We start from the raw sequence: 27893 nt of genomic DNA, 5'->3' as shown, positions 1-27893 counted from the left end.
TACACTAAGAGGTGCTTGAGCATCTGATAGTGGATGTGATCCGGCCTGGGAGCTGTATCAGGGCAAGTGGCTAGGGCACTGTCGAATTCCGACTCACTGAATGGAGCATTGTACGATTCAGGGTGGCGCGTATGGAATGAAAGGCTCCGACCTTCCAAACGCTCTTTCAGGGAACGGAAGGCCAGTGAGTAATTCGTAGAAGCAAAATTCTGAGCATAATGCTCTGCTAAGAGCTCTGCAACCATGTCTGAACCAGTATAGTCTGCTCCAATTAGCGAAAGCCCAGGTACGCCTATGGGTGTCTGATACCCCTAGAGTCACCTAATCGTGCACCAAACCTGTGATGGAGAGGTACAGGTGCCAATGGTGGAGACATACCATTTCCAGCAGTCCTGCTTCCATCAGCACATAAGGCATCAGAGCCGTTTAAAGGTAATGAGGTGTTCCAATGATGAGTGCCACTTATGAGCTGGAGGACTCCCCTGCGATATCTAATCACCTCAGTGATCTCCGTTGACCACCAAGGCACAGTCCTCTGCAGAGGGGACCCGGAAGAACAGGGAATTGCAGATTCTGCGGCAGAAACAATGCCGGTGGTGATCGTGTGAACCACAACAACAGCGCCATGAGAAAGAGGCCCAAGAGTGGCAATGGAGGCTAACGAGTCCCAGTCAGTCTTATTCAAAGCCCACCTGGGGAGGCGCCCAGGTGAGTGACACTGGGGCAGTGACAGAAAGATTGGAAAGTGGTCACTACCGCACAAGGTCTCATGCACATTCTATTGGACATACAGTAGAAGGCCAGGTGACACAGGACCAACAGGGAGGGTAGTGGGCCCCCACGGTCACGGGGACAGTGTAGTCTTACGGCTCAGGGAGCCGAATGGAATTCACTGAACTGAAGGGGCTATCATTGTTGTCGAAGCGGCAGCATAAGGGGAAGTCATTCACACAGGATGGAGTCATTCATATTTTCTCTTAGCCTCAGTGTAGGTCAGTCCGTCCAGGGTCCTATATTCCATGATTTTCTGCTCTTTCTGTAAAATCCTGCAGTCTGGCAAGCAAGGTGAATGATGCTCTCCGCAGTTGACACAGATGGGAGGAGGTACACATTGAGTATTGGGATGTGATGGGCATCCATAATCTCGACATGTCAGGCTGGAAGTACAGCGGGAGGACATATGGCCAAACTTCCAGCACTTAAAACACCGCATCGGGGAAGGGATATAGGGCTCGATGTCACAGCGGTAGACCATCACCTTGATCTTCTCAGGCAATGTATCACCTCAAAGGCCGCCATGATGAAGGCACCGGTGGCAACCTGATTATCACTCAGACCCCGACGAACGCACAGGACGAAATGAACCCTTCGCCGCTCTAAATTGGTGTGCAGCTTGTCATCAAACTGCAAAAGAAGGTCCCTGTGGAATATAATACCCTGGACCACATTTAAAGTCTTATGGGGAGTGATGGTAAGTGAAACATCCCCAACTTGTCACAAGCGAGTAATGCCTGTGACTGGGCAGAGGATGCTGTTTTTATCAAAGCTGACACAGAGCGAATTTTGGATAAGCCCTCCACCTCCCCAAACGTTTCCTCTAAATGCTCTACAAAGAACTGAGGCTTCATGGACACAAAGCATTCCCCATCAGCTCTCGTATATACTAGGTAGCGGGGTGAATAAGCTTCGCTGCCATTCTTAGTCTTTCATTCCTCCCATGGTGTGGCCAGAGAGGGAAACAATTTGGGGTCATACGTGTTTGCATTAAATTGAGCCCTGGAATGCTTAAGAGACTGCTGGCGGCTGGCCACCAGCAAGAGATGATGTGCCACGCTTCACTGCGTTTCATTCGCCCTGATGTCACCCACTCCGAACCTGGGCCCTCCCCACGGGCGCCACCAATATGCAGCAAGAGCCACCTGGAAGGATGGCCATTGCCGGGAGTCTCAATGCCCCAGGGAGATAGGCATCTACTCCTTGGAATAGGTGGGAAGTTAACCGCGCAGGAATCAGCAGAGTGATCCCTGTGTTGTCAGGGGGCTACAACCAACAGAGTACATGGTGACCCCACCACAACGGACTGACTGGATATCAGGTACAAAGAAGTCCATGGTCATCGTCAACGCAGAAAGCGACACAGCATAATGGATGGCAGAAACTGCACCCAAGAGACGGAGAGTGAGTGAGATTTCAATCAGACAACAAGAAAGCGGGCTAAAGATCTCAATGCACAATGGATACAATGCACTATGTAAGGCGCACTTCCCCAATTGGCTCGCTCTTCAGAAAAATTTGCAACTATGGAAATCAAACCCTACAGGGGAGCATCACATAAAGGCCGAAATGTGTGAGACTCATTTAGTCCCCTCTTACGACAGGCAGGAATGCCTCGGCCTATTCTAACCTCCGGACCCACAGGGGTGTTCACGGATACTGCACCATCTGGAGGAAGATATACATTGCAGACAGTTATTTCTTGTGTCGTCCTTATCCTGACAGCCACAGCTTCAAGAGGGGTTTATTTGGGCACAGGTTCACCACATATACTGAGTTCAGGACATAGCCACAAACTTCACACAACACTATTATAGTCACTACAGCTCCTGTAATATCCCTTATAGCTGCAGAGGGCAGGGGTCCGCATTACCTGGAACCAGGTTTCCTGGAGGGCTATGCAGAAAGCAGTGTAAAGCTTAACAGTTGCTGTAGCTCAGCCAGGCGTTGGAAAAAACCGCCACAATTCCATTGGAGGATTACATGATCGTCAGACTGGGAAGGCACAGAACACTCAATGAGACAGTCTACACCTCAGCATAACCTGCTGCCACCAGATAAGTACCTCCGCGATTGACATCCACTGTGTTGAGGGCCCAGCGAGCTCTAGGTCCTCAGCGGATGCCAGAATTTCCACTTGATCCTCAGACACAGAGCTTGTAGGTAGTGGTGGTGTGGGTCCCACAGCAGGCCTTAGTACTTAGGGGTCTTTTTCTTTTTGGGTTTCTCTCGTTGCTCCTTAGATTTGTCCAACTGGGAGGGCTTCACTGATTCAGCTTTAGGGAATGAGGAGGACCGTGAAACCCTGTGGTTGCTTTGTACACTGGTAGGTATCAGCTTTGCCACTGGTAGGAAACTGGGAAGGGATCCCTTCCTGGTGAGAGGAGCTGAAGACGACTTACGCTTCTGCGGCTGAGAAGCATCAAGGGGGCAGGTGGAGTCTGACGGCTCAGAGCCAACTGTATGTGGCAGAATGGAAGATGGTAGAACCATTGTCGTAGCAGCGGCGTAGGTTGACGTCATATGCACAGGATGTAGCCTCTCTTATTTTCTCTTAGCCTCAGTGTAGGTCAGTCAGTCCAGGATCTTGTATTCCATTATTTTTCTTTCTTTCAGGAGAATCCTGCAGTCTGATGAGCAAGGCGAATGGTGCTCTCCGCTGCTGATACAGATGGGAGGCAGGGCACAGGGAGTATTGGGATGTGAAAGACATTCACAATCCAGACAGGTTACACTGGAAGAACAGCGGGAAGACATATGGCCGAACTTTCAGCACTTCAAGCACCTCATTGGGGGAGGGATATATGGCTTTACGTCAGAGCGGTAGACCATCACCTTGACCTTCTCAAGTAATGCATCACCCTCATTATCCCTTGGATGCCGGCGGATGTGCCAGATGAAATGGACAGCTCGTCACTCTAAATTGGCACACAGCTCATCAGAATGCAAAAGAAATTCCCTGTGAAATACGATTCCCTGGACCATATTTAAGCTCTTATGGGGCGTGATGGAAACAGAAATAGCCCCCAGCTTGTCACAGGGCAGTAGTGCCTGTGACTAGGCAGAGGATGCCGTTTTGATCAAGACCGACCCTGACCGCATTTTGGACAAGCCCTCCATCTCCCCAAAATTGTCCTCTAAATGCTCCACAAGGAACTGACGTTTTATTGACAAGAAAGATCCCCATCAACTCTCGTACATACGAGGTATCTGAGTGAATAAGCTTCATTGCCATCCTTAGCCTGGCGTTCCTCCCATGTTGTGGCCAAGGGGGGAGAACGATTTGGGGTTGTATTTCTTAGCACTGAACTTAGACCCTGACCACTTAGAGACTGCTGGTGTTTGACCAGCAGAAAGAGATGATGTACTACACTTCATGGCGTGTCATCCACCCTGATTCCACCCACTGTGACCAGGAGTCCTCCCCACAGGCGCCACCCGGCCACAGCGAAGGCCACCTGGTAAGATGGCCATTGGTGGGAGTCCCGATGCCCCAGGGTGACTGGCATATTCTCCTTGGCATACTTGGGGAGTTAATGGCCCATGCGTGGTCAGGGGGCTACAACCAACAGGGTACATGGCAGCCCCACCACAACGGACTGGCTACTGTGCTAGACATCAGGGGCAAACAAGCTAAGAAGTCCATTATCGTCGACAGCACAGAAAGCGATACTGCACAGAGGATGGAGGAAAATGCACTCAGGAGGGTGACCTCGACAACAGCTGGAAAATGAGCGGAAGTGCAGATCCACGTCGAAGGAAGTGCAGATCCACAATGAAGGATGCTGAGGTCTCATCGCATGATGGACACTATGCACCATGTAAGACGTCCTTCCCCAATTGGCTTGCTATTCGGGAAAATTTTGAAAAATGGAGGTCAAACCCAACAGGGGATCATCACACAAAGGCCAAAATGTGAGAGACTCCTTTTAGTCACCTCTCACAACAAGCAGGAATACCTCGGGCCTAGTCTAGCCCCCGGAACTGCAGGGGTGTGTGTGAGGTGCACTTTGTGTGTGTGTGTGTGTGTGTGTGTGTGTGTGTGTGTGTGTGTGTGTGTGTGTGTGTGTGTTTGTTTCTCTTGTACTAATGAAGGCTGGGGCCAAAAACTTTGTGTATGTGTCTTATAATTGTCTCTGCAATTTAACATGTCTTCTTTATAATATGTAGCAATCAGACTTTTCCCACATTGTTGATATTCCTATGTGGAGTTTCCATCGATAGATTTTTCACTTCCCTTCACATACTGAATCACCCATTCAATTTCTCTCCATCTTCAGCTTGCAACATTAGCATGTATACCTGAACTAGCTCCTACCAGCTGAAATTGGGACTCTTTTGACCAGACTATGGTTTTCCAGCCACCTAGGGTCCAACCAAGATGGTCATGGGACCAGGAGAGGTGATGCAGATGATGATGTGCTGTTAGCAAAGGCACTCGCGTCTGTCACCCATTGCCATAGCCCATTAATGGCAGATTTCAACACATTGTCCTAACGGACATGTTTGTTGTACATCCCACATTGATTTCTGCAGTTATTTCATGCTGTGTTGCTTCTCTATTAACAGTGGCAACTCTACGCAAAAACCAATGCTCTCAGTCGTTAAATGAAGGCCGTTGGCCACTGTGATGTCTGTGCTGAGAAGTAATTCCTAAAATGTGGTATTCTTGGCACAGTACTGGCACTGTGGATCTCAGAATATTGAATACCCTAACAATTTCCGAACTGGAGAGTCCCATGCATCTACCTCCAACTACCATTCTGCGTTAAATGTCTGTTAACTTTCCTCAAGCAGTCATAATCACATCAAAATCCTTTCCACATGAATTACCTGAGTACAAATGACTGCTCTGCCAATGCACCATCCTTTTATACCTTGTGATACTACTGCCATCTGTATAGGTGCATATTGCTATCCCATGACTTATCACCTCAGCGTAGAATACCATGAAAAAATATTATGAGACAGACTAATATAATAAAATAAAGCTTCTTCCACAAGCGACTTGCACTCTAATTTACATAGCTGTACAGCAATATCCCAAGCACTTTAACTTTATAGGAACAGTATACTAACTTTAATGTACGAGGTATGTTCAAAAAATTCTGGAGCTTTGTCCACAGAATTTTTCTCTGCTTACCTTTTACTTATTGTACAAGGTCTCCTTTGAAATACTCTCCTCCACAATTGATACACCACTCTCAATGCTGTTTCCACTTCCAGAATTCCGCTTGAGACAAAAGGTGAGAAGGAAACAGCCCGAAATGTGGCAAGACAATTCAAGGTTCATGCATCACGATAACGCACGTACTCATTCATCCCTGTTGGTGCACGACTATTGCACAAAAAGCGAAATCGCTGTGTTGCCTCATCCTCCATACTTCCAGACATGGTCCCTGTGGACTTCTTTTTATTGAAAACCCTATTGGAGGAGAAAGGACAAAGATTTGCAGTGACAGAAGAGATGCTGTGTGGGTGCATTATTGTGATGCACGAGCCCAAATTGTCTTGCCACATTTCAGGCCGTTTCCTCCTCACATTTTCTCCCAAACATTTCAAAACTTTTTAGCAACAGTTTGTCCCAGTGGCAAAAATTCATAATGAATTTTGCTGATGTTCCTGATATGAGCATCGTCAGTACACACCCGAGGGCGTCCTGAACGAGGGTCATCTTTAACTTCCATCCGGCCATTTTTAAATCGTGTGAACCATTCACGACATCAAGTACAGCTTAAGCACTCACCACTGTGGGCTTCCTGCATCATTTGGTGTGTCTCTAATAGTTTTCATGAGTTTTTCTGGAATTTAATGCAGAATCATTGCTCCTATAACTCTGCCATCTTGAAATTCACAAACTGTACAACATCCTACTCAATACAGCACTGAACAATAACTAACGGACATAGAAAAATGAAACTTCCGCCAATTACACATTAAACACAGGCGTATGCAAGGACGCCAACCGCATTCTACTCGAACACACCGTTGGCGCGAAATTACAATGTTCCAGAATTTTTTGAACAGACCTCGTACATGATGTTGGCAATTATTTAGCAACTTTCTTTAAAAAATAAAATAAAATAATAAAATAAAAAAGAAAAGGTAAGAAACATACATAATTTTTCATGGGATATCCCCCAGTTTGGTTCCAGTTAATGTAAAAATTGACTGTATAAAATTTGGGCTAAGTAGAATATGGGGAAGAGGTGCCTCTGGGTCTTCAAAATTATAAAAATAAAACCATAAATTTAAAAAAAAAAAAAAAAACCTTATGAATGGCAAATGCATTCATTACTCGAGTAGGAAGTCTGTTTACTTCAGTCTCAAGTTGAATATCTTCTTATGTCACAAATCTCATTGGAGGAGAGATTGACAGGTCATTGACCCAGACTATCCAAATAGTACTTCACTCTCAAGAGAAAGCAGTAGCTGTAGCAATGACAGTGTCTTTCTTGTTAGTTTGTCTCCAGTAAGAAACTTATTTACTCATGTATTACTCCCCTCCGTCAAATGTTTTCTTCAACAATTTGCAGGTGGGTAAATTAAATATGCTTCAAAGTACTACATCAGCTGGATAGGACAGGACGATTTCTTGAGACAAACATGAATTCTGACACAGGAGCTGAGAAACTGTGTATCAAAATTAAAAGCTTCATATCAACAAAGGAAGTAACCACAAAAACACGTTGGAAGAATAGTATTAAAAGAAAAGAAACAGATTTTGTTCAAAGCTTGAGATCCTTTCTGACACAGCACATACTAATGCTTTAATATAACTTCCATTGAATAAGATAAGTAGCTTTAGACCAACGATTGGTTGAGAGGACGGCCATGGTTCATGTATGGAATTAATTTCCAGAGCTTTTGAACATCCAGAAGCAGCTGGGAAAAAGCAAGAGCAACATGCATATGAAATTCAACAGGTCAGTAAATCCTTTATTTATGAATTGGTAACATAAATGTTAACAACAATATGGAAAAGGTAAGATTGCTACTCTCGACATAGAAGGAACCGAGTGGCAGACAGGCACAATGAGCAAGAATGTCAGAAATTTTCAGCTTTCAGATGTTGCTCTTCATCAAAAATAGAAAACGCATATACAGGCAGTTGGATGTTAGTGCCTGGAGATGACAGTGACTCTCTCTCTCTCTCTCTCTGTGTGTGTGTGTGTGTGTGTGTGTTATTTCTGATGACTGAAATAGGCATTCTATTTCATTGTGCCTATCTGCGACTCAGCAACTCCACTATGTGGTGCGTAGTACTCCATCCTTTCCATTTTATTGATATTCCAAACCTGGACTTTCCACTGTTTAACAGATATTATACACGAATACACTTGAAAATAAGAGTAACACTAACTAGTCATCAGGTGGTGTTAAATTTACTCATTTCGTTCATTCAACTTGCTATCCTTAAGATGCTTCCTATCATATTTTTTCTGGCAGCAACAAGCCAAATTGATGACAAGTTCCATTAGTGTTGAATCAGAGTTACTTGATTTTGACAAAGCTCCAAAATTTAACCACCACAAGTATAAAAGGGAGGAGGAGATTGTGCAGCAATGACTCCCAAATACCTTGTCTGTGAGGCAAGGTTTTTCCATTATGCAAAATGAATAGCGAAAGCTCTTTATTGCTTGAAAATGTGTGTTCCTGGATGATTCTGAATTACCTCCACAAGAAGAGTGAGCAGTTTGTTATATATGTATTTTCATTTTCAGTGTGTATGTTGAAGTGTGGTTAGTGTCTTCTACAACCAAAGCACTGTATATGGATCTCAAAACGCTTTTGAAGCTTTATAAATATCAGACTGCTGATTATAGTATATCTCATGCGGCTTTAAACTGAAAAATCATATAATACCACCCTCCAGAATACATCTCTGCATTCTTTGATCCTATTTTGTTTCATTATTTGAAAATGAAAATCATGCAACAGACCCCTCAGATAGCAATATTAAAAGGGTTCAAAGTAGAAATCAATCAAATCTAAAAATCATCAACAATGCAATTTAACACTTTATTTCAAATAAAACAAGACAATTTTTAGCAGTCTGGACTTGAGTGAAGAGTTCCTTAAAGAACACATCACTTGCTGAGGAAAGGGCAATGAGAGGAACGCAGTGCCAACTCATTCCCGTGAAGCTAGGACCATTACCTGTGCATTGTGCATATACGAAAGCAGACATGACACATACAGAAATATTGACAGCGCTCAGAGATAAATGAATATCTTCTAACTAGTGCTGAGTTTCTCCTTTAGTGCTATCAACAGTAAAAATCATCCAATTATCATGGACAAATTGTAGTAGAATAAAAATTGCATTAAAATAATACAACAAATATAAGTATTAAGTTGAAAGCAATTTGTTAATCAGCAACTCCAATGTAATTTTTTTAGATAAAAAGTAAATGAGTGAGACGATTACACTATTCCCTACAGCCCCCACCCCCAATACAGTGACCTTAGGTATGGCTCCCCCTTTTCCTATGGAGCCCTGATTAAACACGACTCTCTTTTTGTGCAATGGAAACAAAATAGTGGGCAGCACAAAGACAAAATCGAACTTGAAAAATGAGAGCCATGTTAGGGTACACCCTAAATAAGCAGCTGAATATTGCTAATGCTAGTCTTTAGCCACAACACTAAAGTATGAAATGATAACTGCCATCACTCTTACATGTGCTCATGTAAATCATCGCTACATCACGAGCCATTCGCAACCCTTATGTAATGTAAGATTGGTGTTTGCCATCCTCTACGCAAGAAACCCTGCTTTTGAAAAACGTGAAACTTTAAGTGCTTGACATAACATGTATTGTGAAGCACAACAGTAGGTTTGCTGAAGTATGTGGAGTATCCGATTTGTAACTAATTTTCAAGTAAAACAAAACAGACAAACTAAACACACATCTAACAAACGCGACTAAAATAAAAAATAATTATAATTCTTTAAAAAACCATACCAACCAGATGTGCTTTTCTAGCACACACTGGGGACGGGTGGAGGGGGGGGGGAGAGAGAGAGAGAGAGAGAGAGAGAGAGAGAGAGAGAGAGAGAGAGAAGACACATGAACTCACCTGATCTATCAAGTGTTTTACTATGTGATATATACACCGCAAATAGCTCAGTTCATTGGCTACATTTCCACATGAAATTGCTTGACAGCAAACTGAAGCAAATGTATGAATATCTGTGGGATTTCCTGTATATTCCGAATGTTTTTTGGAGATGTTTGAAGCTAGTTCAGCCAAGAGTTTTTCTGCTGCACACCCAGCATCATCTCGCATAAGGAAATCCTAAAACACAAATAGTAGACAAAAAAAAAGTTTACCAAATATAAACATCATTTTCGCTTCCTCTGACAAAATATTGTTTTGTTCGTTGCTCTTATCTTTATCTAATTTAAGACAGTATTAAGTTCAGTATTTTCTCACTGCCTATGTCTAAGGACAACATAATATGTTATTAAGAAAGTAACAATAAATTAGGTCTTCTAGCAGACACACTCGTAATTGTAAAAGTTAGAAGGCTCAAAATATAATGAACGTTAGTAAAATTGACAACAGTAAAATAAGGTGAGAGAAATAATTCAGTGGGTAGGCGATGCAGCATTCTAATGTCCTACAGGGTTCAGCATGTGGCAGCACCCAGAGCCAATCCATTGTAGTCAAAGTGTTAAGGATGGGAATAGAAAATGCTCTTTTGGAGAAAGCATAGACCTGTTGAACTGTTCTCTTGTCATCAGCTAGTATCAAGGATAAGGGATCCTTAAGGTTTTGTCTTTATCACAGTTCTACCACAAAAAGTAAAATATAGTGTCACAGAAAAGCAGTTAAAACCGAGTAAATGAGGGGTAACAAGACAGCAGCCTGATGTGGTAGGGTCAAATGCCCAGCAGGCCCAGTATGTGGCAAGCAACTTCCCAACCATCTCGACCCTGTCCGAAAAGCAGTCTAAAACATTATATTCAAGGAAAAAGCCACTCTGTCAGCGGAAATTAGAATCAGTTCAACTATTCATAAATCGAACACCAACATTAGAGACAAAGAATCCGGAAGATCATGGTTCACATGGAGAGCAATGGGGGGTTGCTTGTGACTTAAGATAAAACTATGGGTTACTATGGTATGACTGCTGCATAGGTTATATGGGGCAGTCTATTCCTTCCAGGAGGAATGAACAAGGAGTGCCACACTGCCATCGGGTCTTAGATATTGCAAAGCTCATTAAAAATAACACACCAAAGAAAATAATTATCTTGGAGAAAAGAATATAATTGGATAGATAAAGAATCTGCTCACCGAGTGGTGGCAGGAGAAAACACACATAAAAGTTAAGGAAATGCGCCAGTGGTTTATCCTCCTGGCAGAAGCACTGAAGGGGAAAAAGGCATGAAGGAAAAGGACTGGTGATGTTCTGGGTGACATTTCTGCAATTCTCCCTATTTCCTAAGCCTCGCCTTCATCCCTCTTCCTTCCCCTCCAACCATTCTGCCAGGAGGAGCAGCCACTGGCTCTTAAAGCGGGCACATTTCCTTAACTTTTACATATGTTTTCTCCTGCTGCTGCTGCTTGGTGAATAGATTTTTTAATCTATCTGATAATACCATATTTTTGAAGTTTATCAAAGAGTACACCAGATCTCGTTCCATCTCCAAGTGAGCTGAGGTCTTATTCACATCTGGGATCGTCAAACTGAATGTTGATCATGCAAACACTTATTTAACCAAACAATTGGCCAATTCACTCTCCAGAATAATAGGGTGAAATTATAGGACTATTGTTGATAGGAGTGCACTACATAGGGGAAGCTGCCAGTGCACAGGGCACATCGTTTGATGAACACTCACAAATCAATACACAGACAGCCAAATCAGATTGCATACAAAACATATGTGCTTCAAATGTCAAGATGTCTTACTACTTTCCTTGTATTAGCAACATTTTCTCTTCCTCTCAAGTCACTTTCAGACTGTCAGAGTACAGAATATGGATGAATTTAATTTGAGAATTTTCTTGTAAGCATTACAGGTGTGATATTTTCAGTACATTCATTATCTATAAATGAGCAAGTGTGTGCACAACTAGTTTTGTTATAATTTTAATAAAAATTAAATGGGACAAAAGGAGTCCAAAAAGTTATTTATATGGTGATGACATCCCATAGGGGGTCCAATATTTGTTTTGTACTTTATTATCTTGTCCGAGATACAACTTTGGGGGAGGGGGGGGGGGGGGGGGGCATGTGGGAGATGGAGTTTGATAGCAGAAATCCCAATGTCGCAGCAGGTGCTGCTTGCAGCTACCAATACAACATGAAATGTCGTTGAGGACATCAGAGTATTACATTATGATTTGCTTCAAAGACAATACTACAACAATATAAACAACTAGATGTTGTATATGTTTAGAATCAGCTTAGCTACTGCTCAAACCAAAAATTTGTACTCACTTATGTAATAAAAGTTCATTCCAAGTTAAATTTTGTAGAATTTATTTAAAGCTATTAATGTCAGAAGATTTTATTAAGAGTACAGGAAAGTTTTATTACTGAAAATGAATAAAAGCAAAACTGCAATAATTGGACATAGGTAACAAAGATCCTTAAGGATGTCTCTCCAAAGAGTCTGTTTGAGAAAATAGGAGTTCAAACCCCAAAAGCCTCGACAGAAGACTGGAGAGTAATCAACCAGAACGCTGTACCAGAAGAACGAACCATGGAGGTGGAGGTCGGAGAGAAGTCACTGAAGGCGATGCGAGAGCAAGACCTGAAATTGTTTTCAGGGTTCTCACAGGTTGCCGTCAGGGTAATCAAAGACCTAAAAAGCAATTATGGCAACAAGATTTAGATTTGAGGTGCTGCAGTTTAATCTGCAGCACAATGAAGGGGCCACTGCTGCCCTGAGCCGTTGCCTGGGGACACAGGAAGTGGACGTGGCCCTGATACAAGAACCCTACTTATATAAAGGGGACGTATCGGGCCTCGATAGCACTGGAGGTAAGCTGATTTATGCTATAAATCTACGAAACTCCAGAACATGCATTTATGTGAGAAATGGAATTTATTTCATGCCAATGATGGATTTCTATTCCAGGGACCTGGTGACCATCAGGATCCAGCAACGTGAGGAAGGTATCACGAGGGAAATGGTTTTGGCCTCAGCATACCTTCCTCACCAAGGCAGTTCTTCTCCTCTGGTGGTGAGGAGACTAACGGAGGCTTCCCATCGGCAAGGCAACCAGCTGTTGGTTGGATGTAATGTCAATGTCCACAACCAAGTGTGGGACTGCAAGGACACCAACTGTAGATGTTAACAGACAATACCTTTGCTTCCATGACGGGCAGCTATGTCAAACAATGGCATGTGGCGTTAGAGCCATCTTCATCGGACAACATGTATATTAAATTCAAGGTTGAAATGAGAATCAGACAGACCACGGCCTATAAGAATCCCAGGAAAACAGACTGGGAGACATATGAGGGATCTTATCGGAAATTAAAACCTCGAAAAGGAATCCAGTAGAGTTTGATGAAGTAGCAGAGGCTGTAACCTCTGCCATAGTGACCTCATACCAGGACAACTGCTCAATCACCAAGAAGTGCACAAATAGGAGTGTGCTTGGTGGAACAGCAGCTTGGAAACGTAAAGAAGACAATTACAAAGACTGTTTAACTTTGCGAGACGTAAAGGAGAATGGGCAAAATATCATGAGGCCCTTATCAACTACAACCTTGTAATTAGAGAAGCAAAGGATGCATCCTGGAAGGCATTCTGTGAGGAAATGGAGGGCATGGCTGCTCAAGCCAGACTTCACAAAATCCTCACTAGAGTACCAACTAAACACAGGATGTTTGTTGAGGAAGGAGGATGAGGAATATACAAAGACAGCACATGAGATGCTGGAATTGCTCCTTAAAACTCACTTCCCTCAATATGCTATGGCGAATAACATAGACCAGAATGCGATCACTGAGAGACAATGGTTCTCAGACATTCAAGGAGTGGAGTGGGGATCGGCTAAGGAAAGTGTCGACTTCAGTAAAATCCAATTGGCGGTGGGAACATCCAAACCGTTCAAGTCACCTGGCCCAGAAGGAATCTTTCCAGCTCTCCTGCAACAAGCAGGAGAGAATCTTAAGAGTCCTATGCAGGTTATTCAAGGTTAGCCTAGCAGCAGGAATCATTCCCAATGCCTGGAAGGCAGTGAACATTGTCTTTATTCCAAAGCCAGGGAGACTTTATCATACCAAGGCCAAGGATATGAGACGAATCAGTCTGTCCTCCTCCATTCTTAAAACATTGGAGAAACTAGTTAATGAACATGTTGGGAAGAGGAGTCTAACTAGGGCACCTTTACATATCAACCAGGTAAATCATGTGAGACAGCTATCTACCAACTCCTTGGGAAGGTGAGTCATTCCATGTTAAATCAACACACCTATTTTACCTCACCCTCTTAGATTTTGCTGAAAGTTGGTATACTTATAGTGGGCACTGAGACTAAGAAAGATACCAAATTTCAATTTTTTATCTCAAACCATTCCTGAAATATGGCTATGTAAATTTTCAAAAACCAGCCAAAAATGTGTGAACGGACTTTTTTTAAATTGTCCTAGGAGCTGCCCTAATTGAGCTAGAGAACGGGGAAAGGTGTCATTTTGCGTTCTCTTTCCAGGGATATACAACAAAACATAGCTTCTAATTAATAACCTTTTTCAAAATACTAATTAATATTTTGATTTAATTTTAATTTGTTTACAAAAAGTACATAATTGAAAATTTTCAAAATATTTCCATAACTACTTCATACTATTGTAAATCACATGGCAAAATATAAATGTGGGATGATGATGGGTTCATTGCTAAAAAAAATTATTACGGACTCTTGTTTTTCACTAACGGCCCTAGTTTGACCAAATTGACCTTTAACAAACAGGAATTTCTTTAAAATATACTGAAAAGTAAGTAAAAAAAAGTACTAGAAACATCAAAACATCACCTTATTAGACCAAAACTAATCAGCATATTTCATAATTAAGTTGATTGCTTATTTTAATTTCATACAACTTCACTAACAGTATATTAACCAATATAACAAAAACAAGAAATTGAGCATTTAACTAAAAACTGAAAAAGTATGAATAAGTACAAGTATTTATATAATAGTTCTGGTCCATGATGTTTGAAATTGAACTATTACACAAATTAAATATGTAATGCTTGTTTTTGAGTAACAGGTATCTGTACATAGCTAAATTTAGCACAATAGGTACTAACAATAATTTTGAAACAACTTTCTATAAAATATACATTAACACTAACCTGAGGCAAAAATTAAGTTTTGAATTGAAAGCAGTTTCCCAATAAATTGTCTTGGAACTTCACATATTACATTTTAATAAAGCTGACTGGGTTTGATTTACATCACTTTCATTAAGAATGTATGTTCTCCCTGTCGGAGTAAATGAATTCACTTTTGTGAGAACATCCACAACTGACACCCACAGGACATCTGCATGTGCAGGATAAGAGAATGACTTAGCTGGTCCACATGGATGAAGAAAAGTTATTTTCACTTCATCAAGTTCTTGGTTTTTTTTTCTAAAATGTATCCAAGCCACCAGTTTCTGCCATATACAGTGGTGACATAGCCAGATACATCTTGTAACTTCAGTTTGTCTGGTGATGTAGTTCTTTCCCTCTGCCAACTCTGCATATCACCTGAGAAGTATTTGACTATTAATTTTGATGTAGTGTTGGGAATGAAAGTGTGAAATTGCTGTGTTCCTTTGATTATCAATGCCTCTTCAAATCGGCTTTTTACGAATATTTCTAAAGCAGCGTAGTCTTCTTGAGTGGAATATGCAAAATCAACATTTGTGATATTATCCACTGCCCAATCAAATAGATCTCTTGTGGTTTGGATCTAATTTTGGTACGGCCTTTGCAAACTTGCACGAGCTGCCAGTCTCTTTACTGAACCCCCTACTCCATCACAAGGCCCTTTCCCATGTGCTGTGGCTGAAAAGTGCCACTCAGCTTTTATGTTGAAGTCTTCCTCATGAAGGCAAAGGTTCAGGAAGTTTTTCTTATTTTTATAATGAGCGGCAGAACCTTCAGAATAATAGTATATCTTTTTTGGAATCTTTTGAAATTTATTTGTTAGATATGAAATTAGCTTCTTTTGAAAGGTGTAAACCGCAGTTGTATTGTGCTCCAGGCAATCAGAAACAATGACAAAGCTCATATGCTTAATTTTGTCTTCCTGTTTGCAATATATAAGAAAAGGATGAATGGTAATCTGTTGTCTTGTCCAATGGAAACTCTGAGCTTCATCCTGTAGAACTATACTATAATTTTCTGAAAAATCACATATGACAACAAATTCAGATTCAATAAGGTTTTCTCTTGTGGAGTTAAGGAATGTTCGTTGTTGCTTGGCAATGAAGTCACGCCAAATCAAAGTCGACATCTTACTACAAAATAAATCTATGAATTCTTAAGAAGTTTTCTGAACAATTTCCAGATTATTACATCGGTCAACTGACATCCACTGTCAGAACTGAACTTGTTCAATTAAGTTTTCATGAAAAGAGTCTTTTAAAATTTTACGTATGACAGTTTCTCCACGGCAGTGTTCACAGTTTCCCATGTTGCAATCAACTGATGATGGGTTGCAAAGCATTTTTGCAATGCACTGCTTATAATTGTTTAAGCTGCTGTTTGTTACTGCATTTAGTTTGGCATTTTCTATCATTAATTTTATGTTTTGGTGAGTTGTGCACACGCAGACAGTGTGTGTGCGCCACTCCGGCCAGCTAATACACAATGTTTTGGTCTCAACTCAGCAAATTTCGAGAAACCTATTTTTATGTTAGGAAACTTGTCTTTAAAATGCTTGTAAGCTTCTTTAAGGTTACACACTTATTTCCACTTGTTTCTTTAATTGTCACACAATCTTTACTACCTGGCATTGCCCTGCTAACTTAATCATTTTCATAAAATGAATGTACAGTTTTGACAGTTTCTGTTGGTAAACACTTCCCTGGTTTTGGGTTTGGACCTTCCATGAATCCTTTCCTCTTTCAAAATTTTTTTTGACTGCCGAACAATGTAAGTAGGAGCATTAAATTCCCTCATTATTTTCCTGACACTCCACTTTTCAGGTAAACTTGTAAGAATCGTTAGTTTTTTTGCTCTACTTACAGAAATTTTAAAGATTCTTTTAAGATTTTCAAGAACGGATTCATCAGTATCAGTATCTGACGAAGTTTCAGGAGCAACAAAAAGTTTACGTGTCATTGATGAGATTTTCTTCACTTTTGATTTGGCGTAATGCCTAGATGTTAGTTTTCTCTTGTCAATTGGGGACTCACCTAATTCTTGAAGTGTTGTGTTAAATGTTTTAACAGCTACTGACGTTGGATGATTATCTCTGATCCTGAAGATTCTTCTTCAACACGTTCATCACTGATGGGCTCTGGTGTATTTTTCAATTTGGTTACATCTTTCCTACATTTATCACAAATCTTGGCACCACTTGGTATTTGAGGAAATAATTTGGGCATCCATGTTGTGACATTTCTCAGTTTTTTTCTGTCTCTAATAAAATGATTTGACTTCTTCAATGGATTACAACACTGCACTCCTACAGCACTGTACTTTTTACTTGGTTCCATATTTATACAAAAACCACTTATAAACTGTCCTTCAACGTATAGATTTACTTGAAAATGAAATATTAAATATAATAGATACAGACTGATCAACACAGAGGTAACAATTGATTTGCACTAAAACCACAGTGCACAATAATGCTGTAGGCACACAAAGCCTTAGAGGGTAACAATGCAGACATCAGCATCTCAACAATGGTTCCAGTCTCTGAATTACTATACAGACATCAAGCCCTATGTATACAGTCCTCTACTGACGTACTACCTTAAAGGTCAGTTTGGTCAAACTAGTGAAAAACAAGAGTCCGGAATATTTTTTTTTTTTAACAATGAACCCATCATCATCCCGCATTTATATTTTGCCATGTGATTTACAACAGTATGAAGTACTTATGGAAATATTTTGAAAATTTTCAATTATGTACTTTTTGTAAAAAAATTAAATCAAAATATTAATTACCATTTTGAAAAAGGTTATTAATTAGAAGCTATATTTTTTGTCTATCACTGGAAAGAGCATGAAAAATGCTGCAAAATGACACCTTTCCCAGTTCTCTAGCTCAATTAGGGCAGCTCCTAGGGCAATTTAAAAAAAGTCCGTTCACACATTTTTGGCCAGTTTTTGAAAAGTTTACATGACCATATTTCAGGAATGGTTTGAGGTTAAAAAATTGAAATTTGGTATTTTTCATAGTTTCAGCACCCACTATAAGTATACCAACTTTCAGCAAATCTAAGAGGGTGAGGTAAAATTTTTATTTAAAGTGTGTTGATTTGACATGGAATGACTCAGGTGGAGCATGCACTCCAGTTTCAGGAAATAGCTCTCTGCATCCTCCTGGACATTGAGGGGGCGTTTAGTGACACAACCTCCAATTCCATGGTTAGGGCAGGAGAGGTACATGACCTAGGGAGCACTGTATGTAGGTGGACAAGGGCCATGCTTAGTGGAAGGAGGGTAGAGGCCACCATGATGAAAGAAAAGATGGTAATTAACACCACTAGAGATTGTCCACAAGGAGGAGTTTTGTCCCCTTTATTGTGGAATGTAGTGGTGAACTAACTCACTGAGGAACTATGTAAGTCCACACAATGTAATACTTGGCAAATTTACTGGAACAGTCAGAAATATGGCACAAGGTGCGCTGGACACTGTGTAAGATTGGTGCAGGAAACAGGGTCTAAGGGTTAATCCTAAGAAGACTGTTGTGGTAGCATTCACAAAGAAGCATATCCAACACTCAAGTTGAAATTTAAAGCTTTTCAATGAAACTCTACCTGTGAAGGGAATACTGAAAAATCTAGGGGTAACCTTAGATGAGAAACTAACATGGACCTCCCACATTAAGAGCATCTCCTCCAAGATGAAAGGTATTCTAGTGAGTACCAGAAGAGCTTGTGGCAAAAACTGGGGTTGCCCCAGAGGTATGTATTGGATATACACCATGGTGGTCAGACCTAGGACCTCCTATGGGGCCACAGTGTGGTGGAAGAAGGTAGTCTAATGGACATACCTCCACTACACCTCTGGATCAAGATGCAGGCAGCAGCTGGTGTACATTGACTCCAAATTGGTAAAAACTGGATCTCATTGGGATATCCAGATTCATGCATTAAAATAGTGAGTGAGGTAAGTATAGAAATGGTTTGGGAAAAGGTAGCCAACTATACAATAACTCCCAACTGCTTCAACAAGCCTTACAGTATAACAACTGGAAGCAGGGAGCAGTGGGGGAAAACAGTTCGACACAGTATGGGGGACATTGTCTGGTTCACTGATGGGTCAAATCAGACCAAGGTGCTGGGGCCAAGGTGTACGGGTTTCAGCCAAGACTGGAGGGCATCATCTTTCTTTGAAAACTGGCCTCAGTATTCCACGCTGAAATCACTGCAATCATGGCGTGTGTGAAGGAGAATGTGTGTAGGTGCTACTAGAAACGTAGCATCTACACTATTCAGACAGCTAGGCAGTCCTGAAATCATTGGCAGCTCCTGAACAAGATCTAAGATTGTTACAGAATGTCACAGGGTTCTGGTGAAGCTAGGGGGAAGCAATAGGGTACACCTAGAGTGGGTCGCTGGCCACTCAGGGATCGGTGGCAATGAACAAGCCACCAGATTGGCCAGGATGGGGGCAAAGACTCCATTCATTGGACTGGAACCTGTCCTGACAATCACAAAGGCTATGATCAGACTAGAACTATGGAACTGGCTCAGAAGACAGCACGTAGAATACTGGACCAAGGTGTATAAACAAAACCACGGTAAGGCAATGATGCCAAAGCCATGTTTTAGTAGAAGCTCTGTAATCCTGGACTTGAACAGGAAAGAGGTTGAACTCATGGTTGGCCTAATGACCAGCCATGGGAATTAAAAAACACCTACATGTAATGGGTATAACAGAATAAGCCCCTAAATGTAGGATCTGTGATAAGAGTGAAGAAACTGCATCACACCTAATCTTCGAATGCAATGCATTGCAGAGCAACAGACACAGAATTTTCGGGACAACTACACATGAAGAAATTGTGTCTAACGAAGAACTGGTAAAGGGTCTCTTTGCACTATAGCGCACAATAAACTCTGTTTCAGCGTGGGCAGTGGCGGGTTAGACCAAAGCTGTTTTAGCTTCCCTGCTGAAGTCAATCAATCGCAAAATCTGCCGATACGGGGAAGTAGTCTGCCTAAGGTGGAGCCCTCAGCATCATATAGCAAAGCGTTATTCACAATGATAGAAATTTAAATACCATTGCGAAATATATATGTATTCAATCAAAGACAATTATCATCATATGTCAGTCATAACATGTACAGATAATTACAAAATTAAAAAAAAAATTAAAATATCTGTAAGAGCTACACAGTATGAAGATACTACATGGAAGTCTAAAAAGGAGAGCTTTATGATAACAATACAAGCATGTAAGAATTTATGCAAACTGGATTGTATATAGTTTCGGGACATTTGTAAACATCTCAACACACCATTGGGAAACCGTCAACAAGAGACGCTCGTGAATAAGTTGAATAAGGATAAATGTAATGGGAAAGGGAAACTGTGGTATTACCGTAGCAATTGTTTGTTGTGTTGTTAAAAGAAATAGTGAAAATTTGGGCAAAATATACCTGTTTGTAAGAAGCGTGGCTATTTATTTAGTAGCACAGTAGAGAGAACTTGTGGAAGCATTTCAGAAATCTTCACCACAGTTGGATTGACAGGGAGGTGGCACGGAAGGATCCGGACAACCGAACAACTACTCTAAGAGAAGAGAGAATAAAGGTTATACTACTTTCATCTGGTAGTGTATTAGAGTCGGCAAAATATTGCCCAGTGATATCGGCCAGGGACGCAACTTCCCGCTAGTGCTGGTATAAGACCCACCACTAACCCTACAAAATATACAACAGCAGGAGAAGAGAGAAAAATATACCCCATGTGGCAACCCTGGAAAACGCAAACGGAGAATGCACCAGTAAGTAAGTGCAGAAAATTGATTTGAGTCAGAATTACGACTCCAAAGAACAAAAGATTGAGAAGTTGCCCCTGGCAACCAGCGATCAACAACGTAACAAGAAATCAAAAATAATTCAAAGCTTCTTTTGAACAAATTGTTTGAGAAAGATTAGTAAACACATAACAAATGGAAACTATAATTTACTGTTGGGGGGGGGGGGGGGGAGAGAGAGAGAGAGAGAGAGAGAGAGAGAGAGAGAGAGAGAGAGAGAAGAAGATAAGAAGAAGAAGACAGTGGCAGCAGAAAGTGCACCCATATTACAAGCATTGAGTGCACAGAATTAGTTCAAAACTTAACAAAATTGTTTCAACGGGATAACGCACATGGCAGATATTGATCCAGCGGGAGTTATCAACGCATAGCGGCGAGCAGTTACGGAAGTATGGGGTGCTGTATTGTCCAGCCAGTGGCAGTGCGCATCACAGGAGCAGACATCGGCTTCAACTTCAGCACCGGCTTCTGCTGTTCTACAACCGCAGCAGTTCACAGTTCCACAAAAGTGAGAGCCGTAAACATTTAAAGAAGTAGAGACATATCTGTGAGTATAGGGTTCAATATTAATATTGTCGATTGGTAATGAAAAGTGTATGCCAATCACAAGGAAGATGGCAATGCAAAACGAGGAGTTAAGATCGATACTAGAAGGTATAATTAAAGAACAAGCAGAGAAGGATAGGGAAGGATGGAGAGCGGAACAAGTAGAATTAGGTGAGTCCATTAAGGAACAAGTTACCGAATCAATCGATGACATACTCAACCATAAAATACAAGAGGTTAAAGCTAACTTAGAATCTAACTTTAACGCACAAATTTATGATCAAAACATTAAAATACTGGAAATAAATTCTAGAGTAAATGAATTACAAGAATCAGTGGCAATAGAGGTGCAAAAAGTACCTAAACAAGTGTTAACAGATCATTTACAGGAAAGTGTACATACATTAACAATCCGACAGTGGATGGGCTATGTAGATAATGTGAATTCCCGATTTCAAGCGGTACGAGCTAGTATTTCAGACACAAATAAGTGTATCATGTCCATAGAGGAAAACGCTGTTACAGGGACATCTGCTGCTATAAAACATTTGGAAAAACGGTTAGTTATTCGTAGAAAAAGTAAAAGACAAAACAGAAATAAATAATGACAAAATCACTTCTGGGAAAGGAACAATTAACAGTAAAAAAGAACTTGATAGAATATGGAAAGCAATAGACGATAATAAAAAGGAATTAGAAAATAATAAATCTGAAACTATGACAGGAGTAACTAAAGATGTAATAAAGGGTTTATCCATAGATAATGGGTTTAATTTAGCAATGCAATTTCTAAAGTATAAAACAGACGGTAATGTACACCCAATTTATTTTTTACGAGTGTTCGCCAAATCTTTACTTAAAAATTGGAATGATTTAAAGAAAATAGATTTCACATTAGGATATTTAATGGGAGACGCAGCGGAATGGGTAAATGCTCATGCAGAAGAATTTGTGTCTTGGAAAGATTTTGAGGAAAGCTTTAAGAGGAAGTAGTAGTCTTCAAGCACTCAGGAAAACTTAATCTTAAAGTTATTAGACCCTACCCCATACAATAATTCATGGGGCACATATAAAAAGTACAGAGAATGGCATTTGAGAAAGTACTTAGATGATCCAACAGATGAAATGCACTTAGTAAAAGTACTCATTAGACATTTACCATATACCAGGAATATTGTATAGAAGGTGGGAAGCTATGATGAGATATTAACGTTTACTGAAGGTTTAGACACACTGAATACTGAAAGAAATGAAAATTATTTAGTGAATGACCGAAATACGGGGAATATGGATAACAAATCCTTTCCTAATTCCTTACCGCAGACAAAGGACTCCAATTATTATGGAGTAAGCAGTAATGGAACTGTTCACAGCAGGGATAATGGTCTAAATCACAATAACGCTAGAGGGGTTCAGACTGATAACATCAACTCGCAGGTGTTTACACCTCAAAACCAACAAATAAATATGCCACAAAATAATGACACAGGGGCAAATCAGCGTATTGTTGAAGTAAGTTCCAGCTGGTATCTGGTCATAGTGACGGAAAACAAGAACAATCCTGGGTCAAGTGCCAGAATCCCAGGATTTCACAGAACAATACTCAGCCCATACATAAGTAAAATGATCACTTATAGTAAAATATCACCTATTAACGATTGGTTATTAGCGGAAAAGGAAAATTTAGAAAAATTGCAATGCAAACCAATTGTAATCTGAAGGATAGGAAACAAAGGAGTGGAAATTTACATTGATTCAGGAAGCGAAGTATCAATAATTTCGGATGAATGGCTATTAAGTGGAAGAATAAAGGAATTTCCTAAGTTGCCAGTTACAGGAGTACATATTGTAGGTATTACAGGTACTAAGAGCAATGTAGTGAAATGGAACACAAGGATTACATTTGAAATAGATCATCTGGTGTTCGAACAAACCATATTAATAGTCCCTAAAATAAATATGCAAGTATTACTAGGGGTAGATTGGTTAATGAAATATGCAGTGGTAATAGACTTTCAGAGTGGTTCTTTCAAGAGCATCCTAGAGAACTATAATAGAGAGATATTGTTTAAGACAGATCGATCTCAAGGACTAAATGGGAGTAATAATTTACGGTTAATAGCGAATATGAGTTCAATGAAGAAGGATGTAAGTAATCTACAATAAACTGCAAATAAAGCTGATTTGTATGCAAAGAATTATGAATCAGAAACTGTTAACCCTTACTTAAAAGGAAGAGCTATATGAAATAATATGCAGATACTCAGATGTATTTATAGACAAACCAGGGTATATAGGAGATTGTGTGTGTAGTTTTCAGATCAGAAGCAAGAAACCTTTTTTCTGTAGACCTTACCCTGTACCTATCAAAGTAAAACAGGAAGTACAGGAAGAAATGGGTAAAATGTTAGATAATAATGTTATAGAAAGAAGTAATTCTCAAAGAACTACTGGACCAGGAATGATTTTTAATATAAATTTTATGAAAATAAGCTACACGAAAGATGAAGTACATGTGTTAGCTAGTAAAATCAGGCAAGGAATGAAAGACAAAGAAGAGTTAAATCTTAAAATGTTAAAGTATGAGAAAAATAAGTTACTGCCCACAGAAGACGAACTTTGGACAGTGATCAATCAAGTGCGGTTTTGGAGAGAGAATACAAATACATCATATTGGAAATTATGTGTATCTGAGTGAGCACAAAATGATTTAACTTTCTTTATACATAAAGGTTATGTGCATTTTGGAATAATGAATTGTATAAAACATATGATAAAGTTTTACCAATTTAAACACCTAGATACGAAAGTTGTTAGATTACTACGGACATGTCATTACTACGGACATGTCAAGTCTGTCAAAAGGTGAAGGAAAATAATAAAGTAACACATTACAAAATGTATCCTACAATACCTAGAGCTTTAAATGATTAACAGCTTCGGATTTTTATGGACCATTACCATCAAGTCAAGGAGGTGTCAGATATATTTACGTTCTATTAGTGTGTTGGTCCAAATATATTACATTATACCCAATTAAACAAGCAAATACAGAGACAATTATAAACTGTATGCACAAATATTTTGTAGAGGTAGGAAACCTAAAGGATTATTAACAGATAATGGTTTGTAAAACTTACTGTTCACAAGACATACAACTTGGGCAAAATTAGTGCCAGAATTTCAAATGTTTTGAATGAACTACCCCATTTGTCTACGGGATTGTCTCCCGCAGAAATATTACGAAGAAAATTTATAGGGGAACCACTATTAAAATTCTTCAAGTGGCCAGAGGTAAAACAGGAAGAAAGTGCTAACTTAGACAAAATAGTCGAAAATCAATTGCATAGATCAGCTAATAAAAGATTACAAAATTATAATACGTCAGCAATAAACCAAACATTTGAAATAAACGAGCTTGTGTTGGTAAAAGAAGAATATCATGTTCAAATCTGAAAAAGGAAATACAGAAATTTTTCCGAAATGTGCAGGACCATTTAAGATCGTGGATTGTCCACACCCGAAAGCATACTATTTAATTGACCCACATACTGGTCAGGAGAAAGGTTTATATAATGCCGACAAACTAAAGAAATATAATCCAACAGTTAACTTTGTGTGTGTGTGTGTGTGTGTGTGTGTGTGTGTGTGTGTGTGTGTGTGTGTGTGTGTGTATTTAGTCATGTCATAAATTAGGAGGGGAGAGAGAACAAGCAACTAAGTACTAAATAGTATTTGATGTGATTATAATAATAGAATCACAAATAGGAAGACAGGGTGCAGGTACAGAAAATGGATTAACAGAAGACGGCAGTAGAAACTAAGTTTTTGAATTGGTAATCTAGCTGGAGCTTGGGTTTTCAGAAAAGAGAGAACAAAAGAAAGAATAGAGTGCAATTAAGAACATGTAGTGTTATCAATAGATGGGTTAAAATATGGAGAAGGTAGTACGCAAAAGACTTAACACCTGAAATAGAGTGCAGACATGGAAATCAAAAGGGAACCTCATAGTAATATGGGAGAAAGTAAACGAAAAAGTAATGGAAGATTTAAATATATCTGAAATGTAGAGTGTACACTCTAATTAGGAATGGTGAATGAAAGGTAGATAGGTGGACCTAAGAAAGGCTGCCCTATACTGTGCGGGCAGGGGCACCAAGAATGGGATTGACCTGTACCCACAGTAGAATTAGAATTAATATAGGACACTACCACACTGAATGAAACAGATATATTTTACTGTACTAAGACGCAGAAGTGGTCTTTGGTGGAAGGGAGGATAAGTTTTGTTGAAAGGATAATCCATATATTATACTTGAAATTGGTAATAAATAACAAGAGGTTTTTCCAAATGGTTTATAGTAGAGAGGTAGAAGGGTCTGAGTGCAGTGGTGGAGACAATTTACACCTCCACATTATTGTGCGCAAAGGCTTTGCAATACAAGTCCGCACTCTTGGAAGTTGGGATATTAAAGAAGTTCTCTACAACGAGAATACTTAGATGTCAATACAATGGAAACTCAGAAAGTTTATAACCAGTATAATAACAAAAGATAAGCCATCTATGTAATGAAAGTTAATACTGCTTTACCTATTTAAAGACAAATAATATTATGATGTCCAAGTGTATCAGAATAAAAGTCTCACAAGTATCCAGCAGATAGATTGTAAAATTATCTTAAATCAAAAAACAAAAATGGTTTATTGCTTATGAGGTCAAGAGGATCACAAATTAAAAGGAACTTAAGAACATTAATGACAAATAATGCGTTTGTATTACAATGCACGTTCCTCAGATACTTCGGGTGATCTATAAAAGTAGATATAGTATTAAAGAAAGTAATAAGATATGAAAAGTAATATTACAAGTATGAAGAAAATGAATGAATCTGCCAAACAGGAACAAAGCAGTTAAGTATTTAAGAGGACATAGTCATGAGTGATCATTAACAATTATAAAAAGTTATGTTGGAGAGATTATGTAAAGGTAGAATTATGATGTAAGAGTAGGATAATAACAATAGAGTTGTTAACAAGAATGTGTATGTAACTAGAGACTTAAGCACAAGGTTCTCTTGTCTGAGTGGCAGGATATGTACATGAGTAAGTTGAATAAGGATAAATTTAGTGGGAAAGGGAAACTGTGTGTTTTCCTTTCTTCTATGCAGTGAATGTGGAGCAGTGGTGGAGCCGACGAGAAGGGGACCAGTAAAAATGGTATTGCAACCACTGGTTGTCTAGGAGTCATTTGGGCCATGGTACAGCAAGTGCCTGAATACGAGAGCCGTGGAGTAAACGACACACCAACAAGAGCATAATGAACATTTGAACATCAGTAGCTTTTTATCAGTGTTTTGTTTGCTCCCTCAGGTCCTAAAGTACACATGTACAGACGTTTTTTAATGTACTCTCAACAGAGTGGTATTACCGTAGCAATTGTTTGTTGTGTTGTTAAAAGAAATAGTGAAAATGTTGAGCAAAATACATCCCTGTTTCTGAGAAGTGTGACTATTTACTTAGTAGCGCAGTGGAGAGAACTTGCGGAAGCATTCCAGGAATCTTCACCACATTTGGATCGACAGGAAGGTGGCACGGAAGGATCCAGACCAACCAACAACTACTCTGAGAAGAGAGGATAAAGGTAATACTACTTTCATCCAGCAGTGTATTAGGGTTGGCAAAATACTGCCGAGTTATATCGGCCAGGGACGCAACTTCCCGCTAGTGCTGGTATAAGACCCACCACAAACCCTACAAAATATACACCAATAGGAGAAGAGGGAAAAATACATCCCAATTGGAAGAGAACATAACCAGTGATCCATGGAATTGTAGGAGAACGTAAGCATGAAGTACTTATTATCCTACAACGAACTGTGGGCACAGGCTTACTACCTGGTACATGTTTCTTATGCAATCTTCAAAAAAATAAACCACATAACATATTTCCATTTGTCTAAGGAATTAAAATACTGGATTCATAATTACATCGTGTTTGATGTCATAGTATTTCCACAACACAGTAGCTGAGACACGCTACCATAGGAAACACTAAAATACAGCTGTTCACATAGGAATCAGTAAATCACTAAGGTCACAAACAAAGCCAAATCTACATGGTAGAAACAAGATTAAAAGAAATTATGTAATATATAAAAATTTTTTATCCTGAATAACATAAAAACAGTAAAAAACAAATTGGCAGTTGTTATTAACTGTCCTCCCAATGATGCTGGTTGAGTCCTTAACATAAAAACAACAGGCAAGTCATTACACTACATTTAGTGTCTCAAAATATATGTTGCATAGAGGTGAGACACAACAGAGTACCTTAAAAATGGAACTACATTACCATATATGTAACAAAACACAAAAACCCCTAA

General features: G+C 39.8%; 1 protein-coding gene across 1 annotated transcript in view; it reads right to left on the bottom strand.

Moving 5' to 3' along the window:
- Window positions 1-27893, bottom strand: part of LOC126484112 (uncharacterized) — a 273492-nt gene that overhangs the window by 217894 nt on the left and 27705 nt on the right. The window contains exon 3 of the mRNA XM_050107490.1: window positions 9859-10077. Coding sequence (XP_049963447.1) covers window positions 9859-10077 — 219 coding nt within the window. The remainder of the gene's footprint in view (window positions 1-9858; window positions 10078-27893) is intronic.

Source organism: Schistocerca serialis, chromosome 6 (genome assembly GCF_023864345.2).
Source record: "Schistocerca serialis cubense isolate TAMUIC-IGC-003099 chromosome 6, iqSchSeri2.2, whole genome shotgun sequence".
Taxonomy (NCBI): Eukaryota; Metazoa; Arthropoda; class Insecta; order Orthoptera; family Acrididae; genus Schistocerca; species Schistocerca serialis.
The sequence above is the reverse complement of the archived record's forward strand: the minus strand, read 5'-3'. Positions and strand labels throughout refer to the sequence as shown.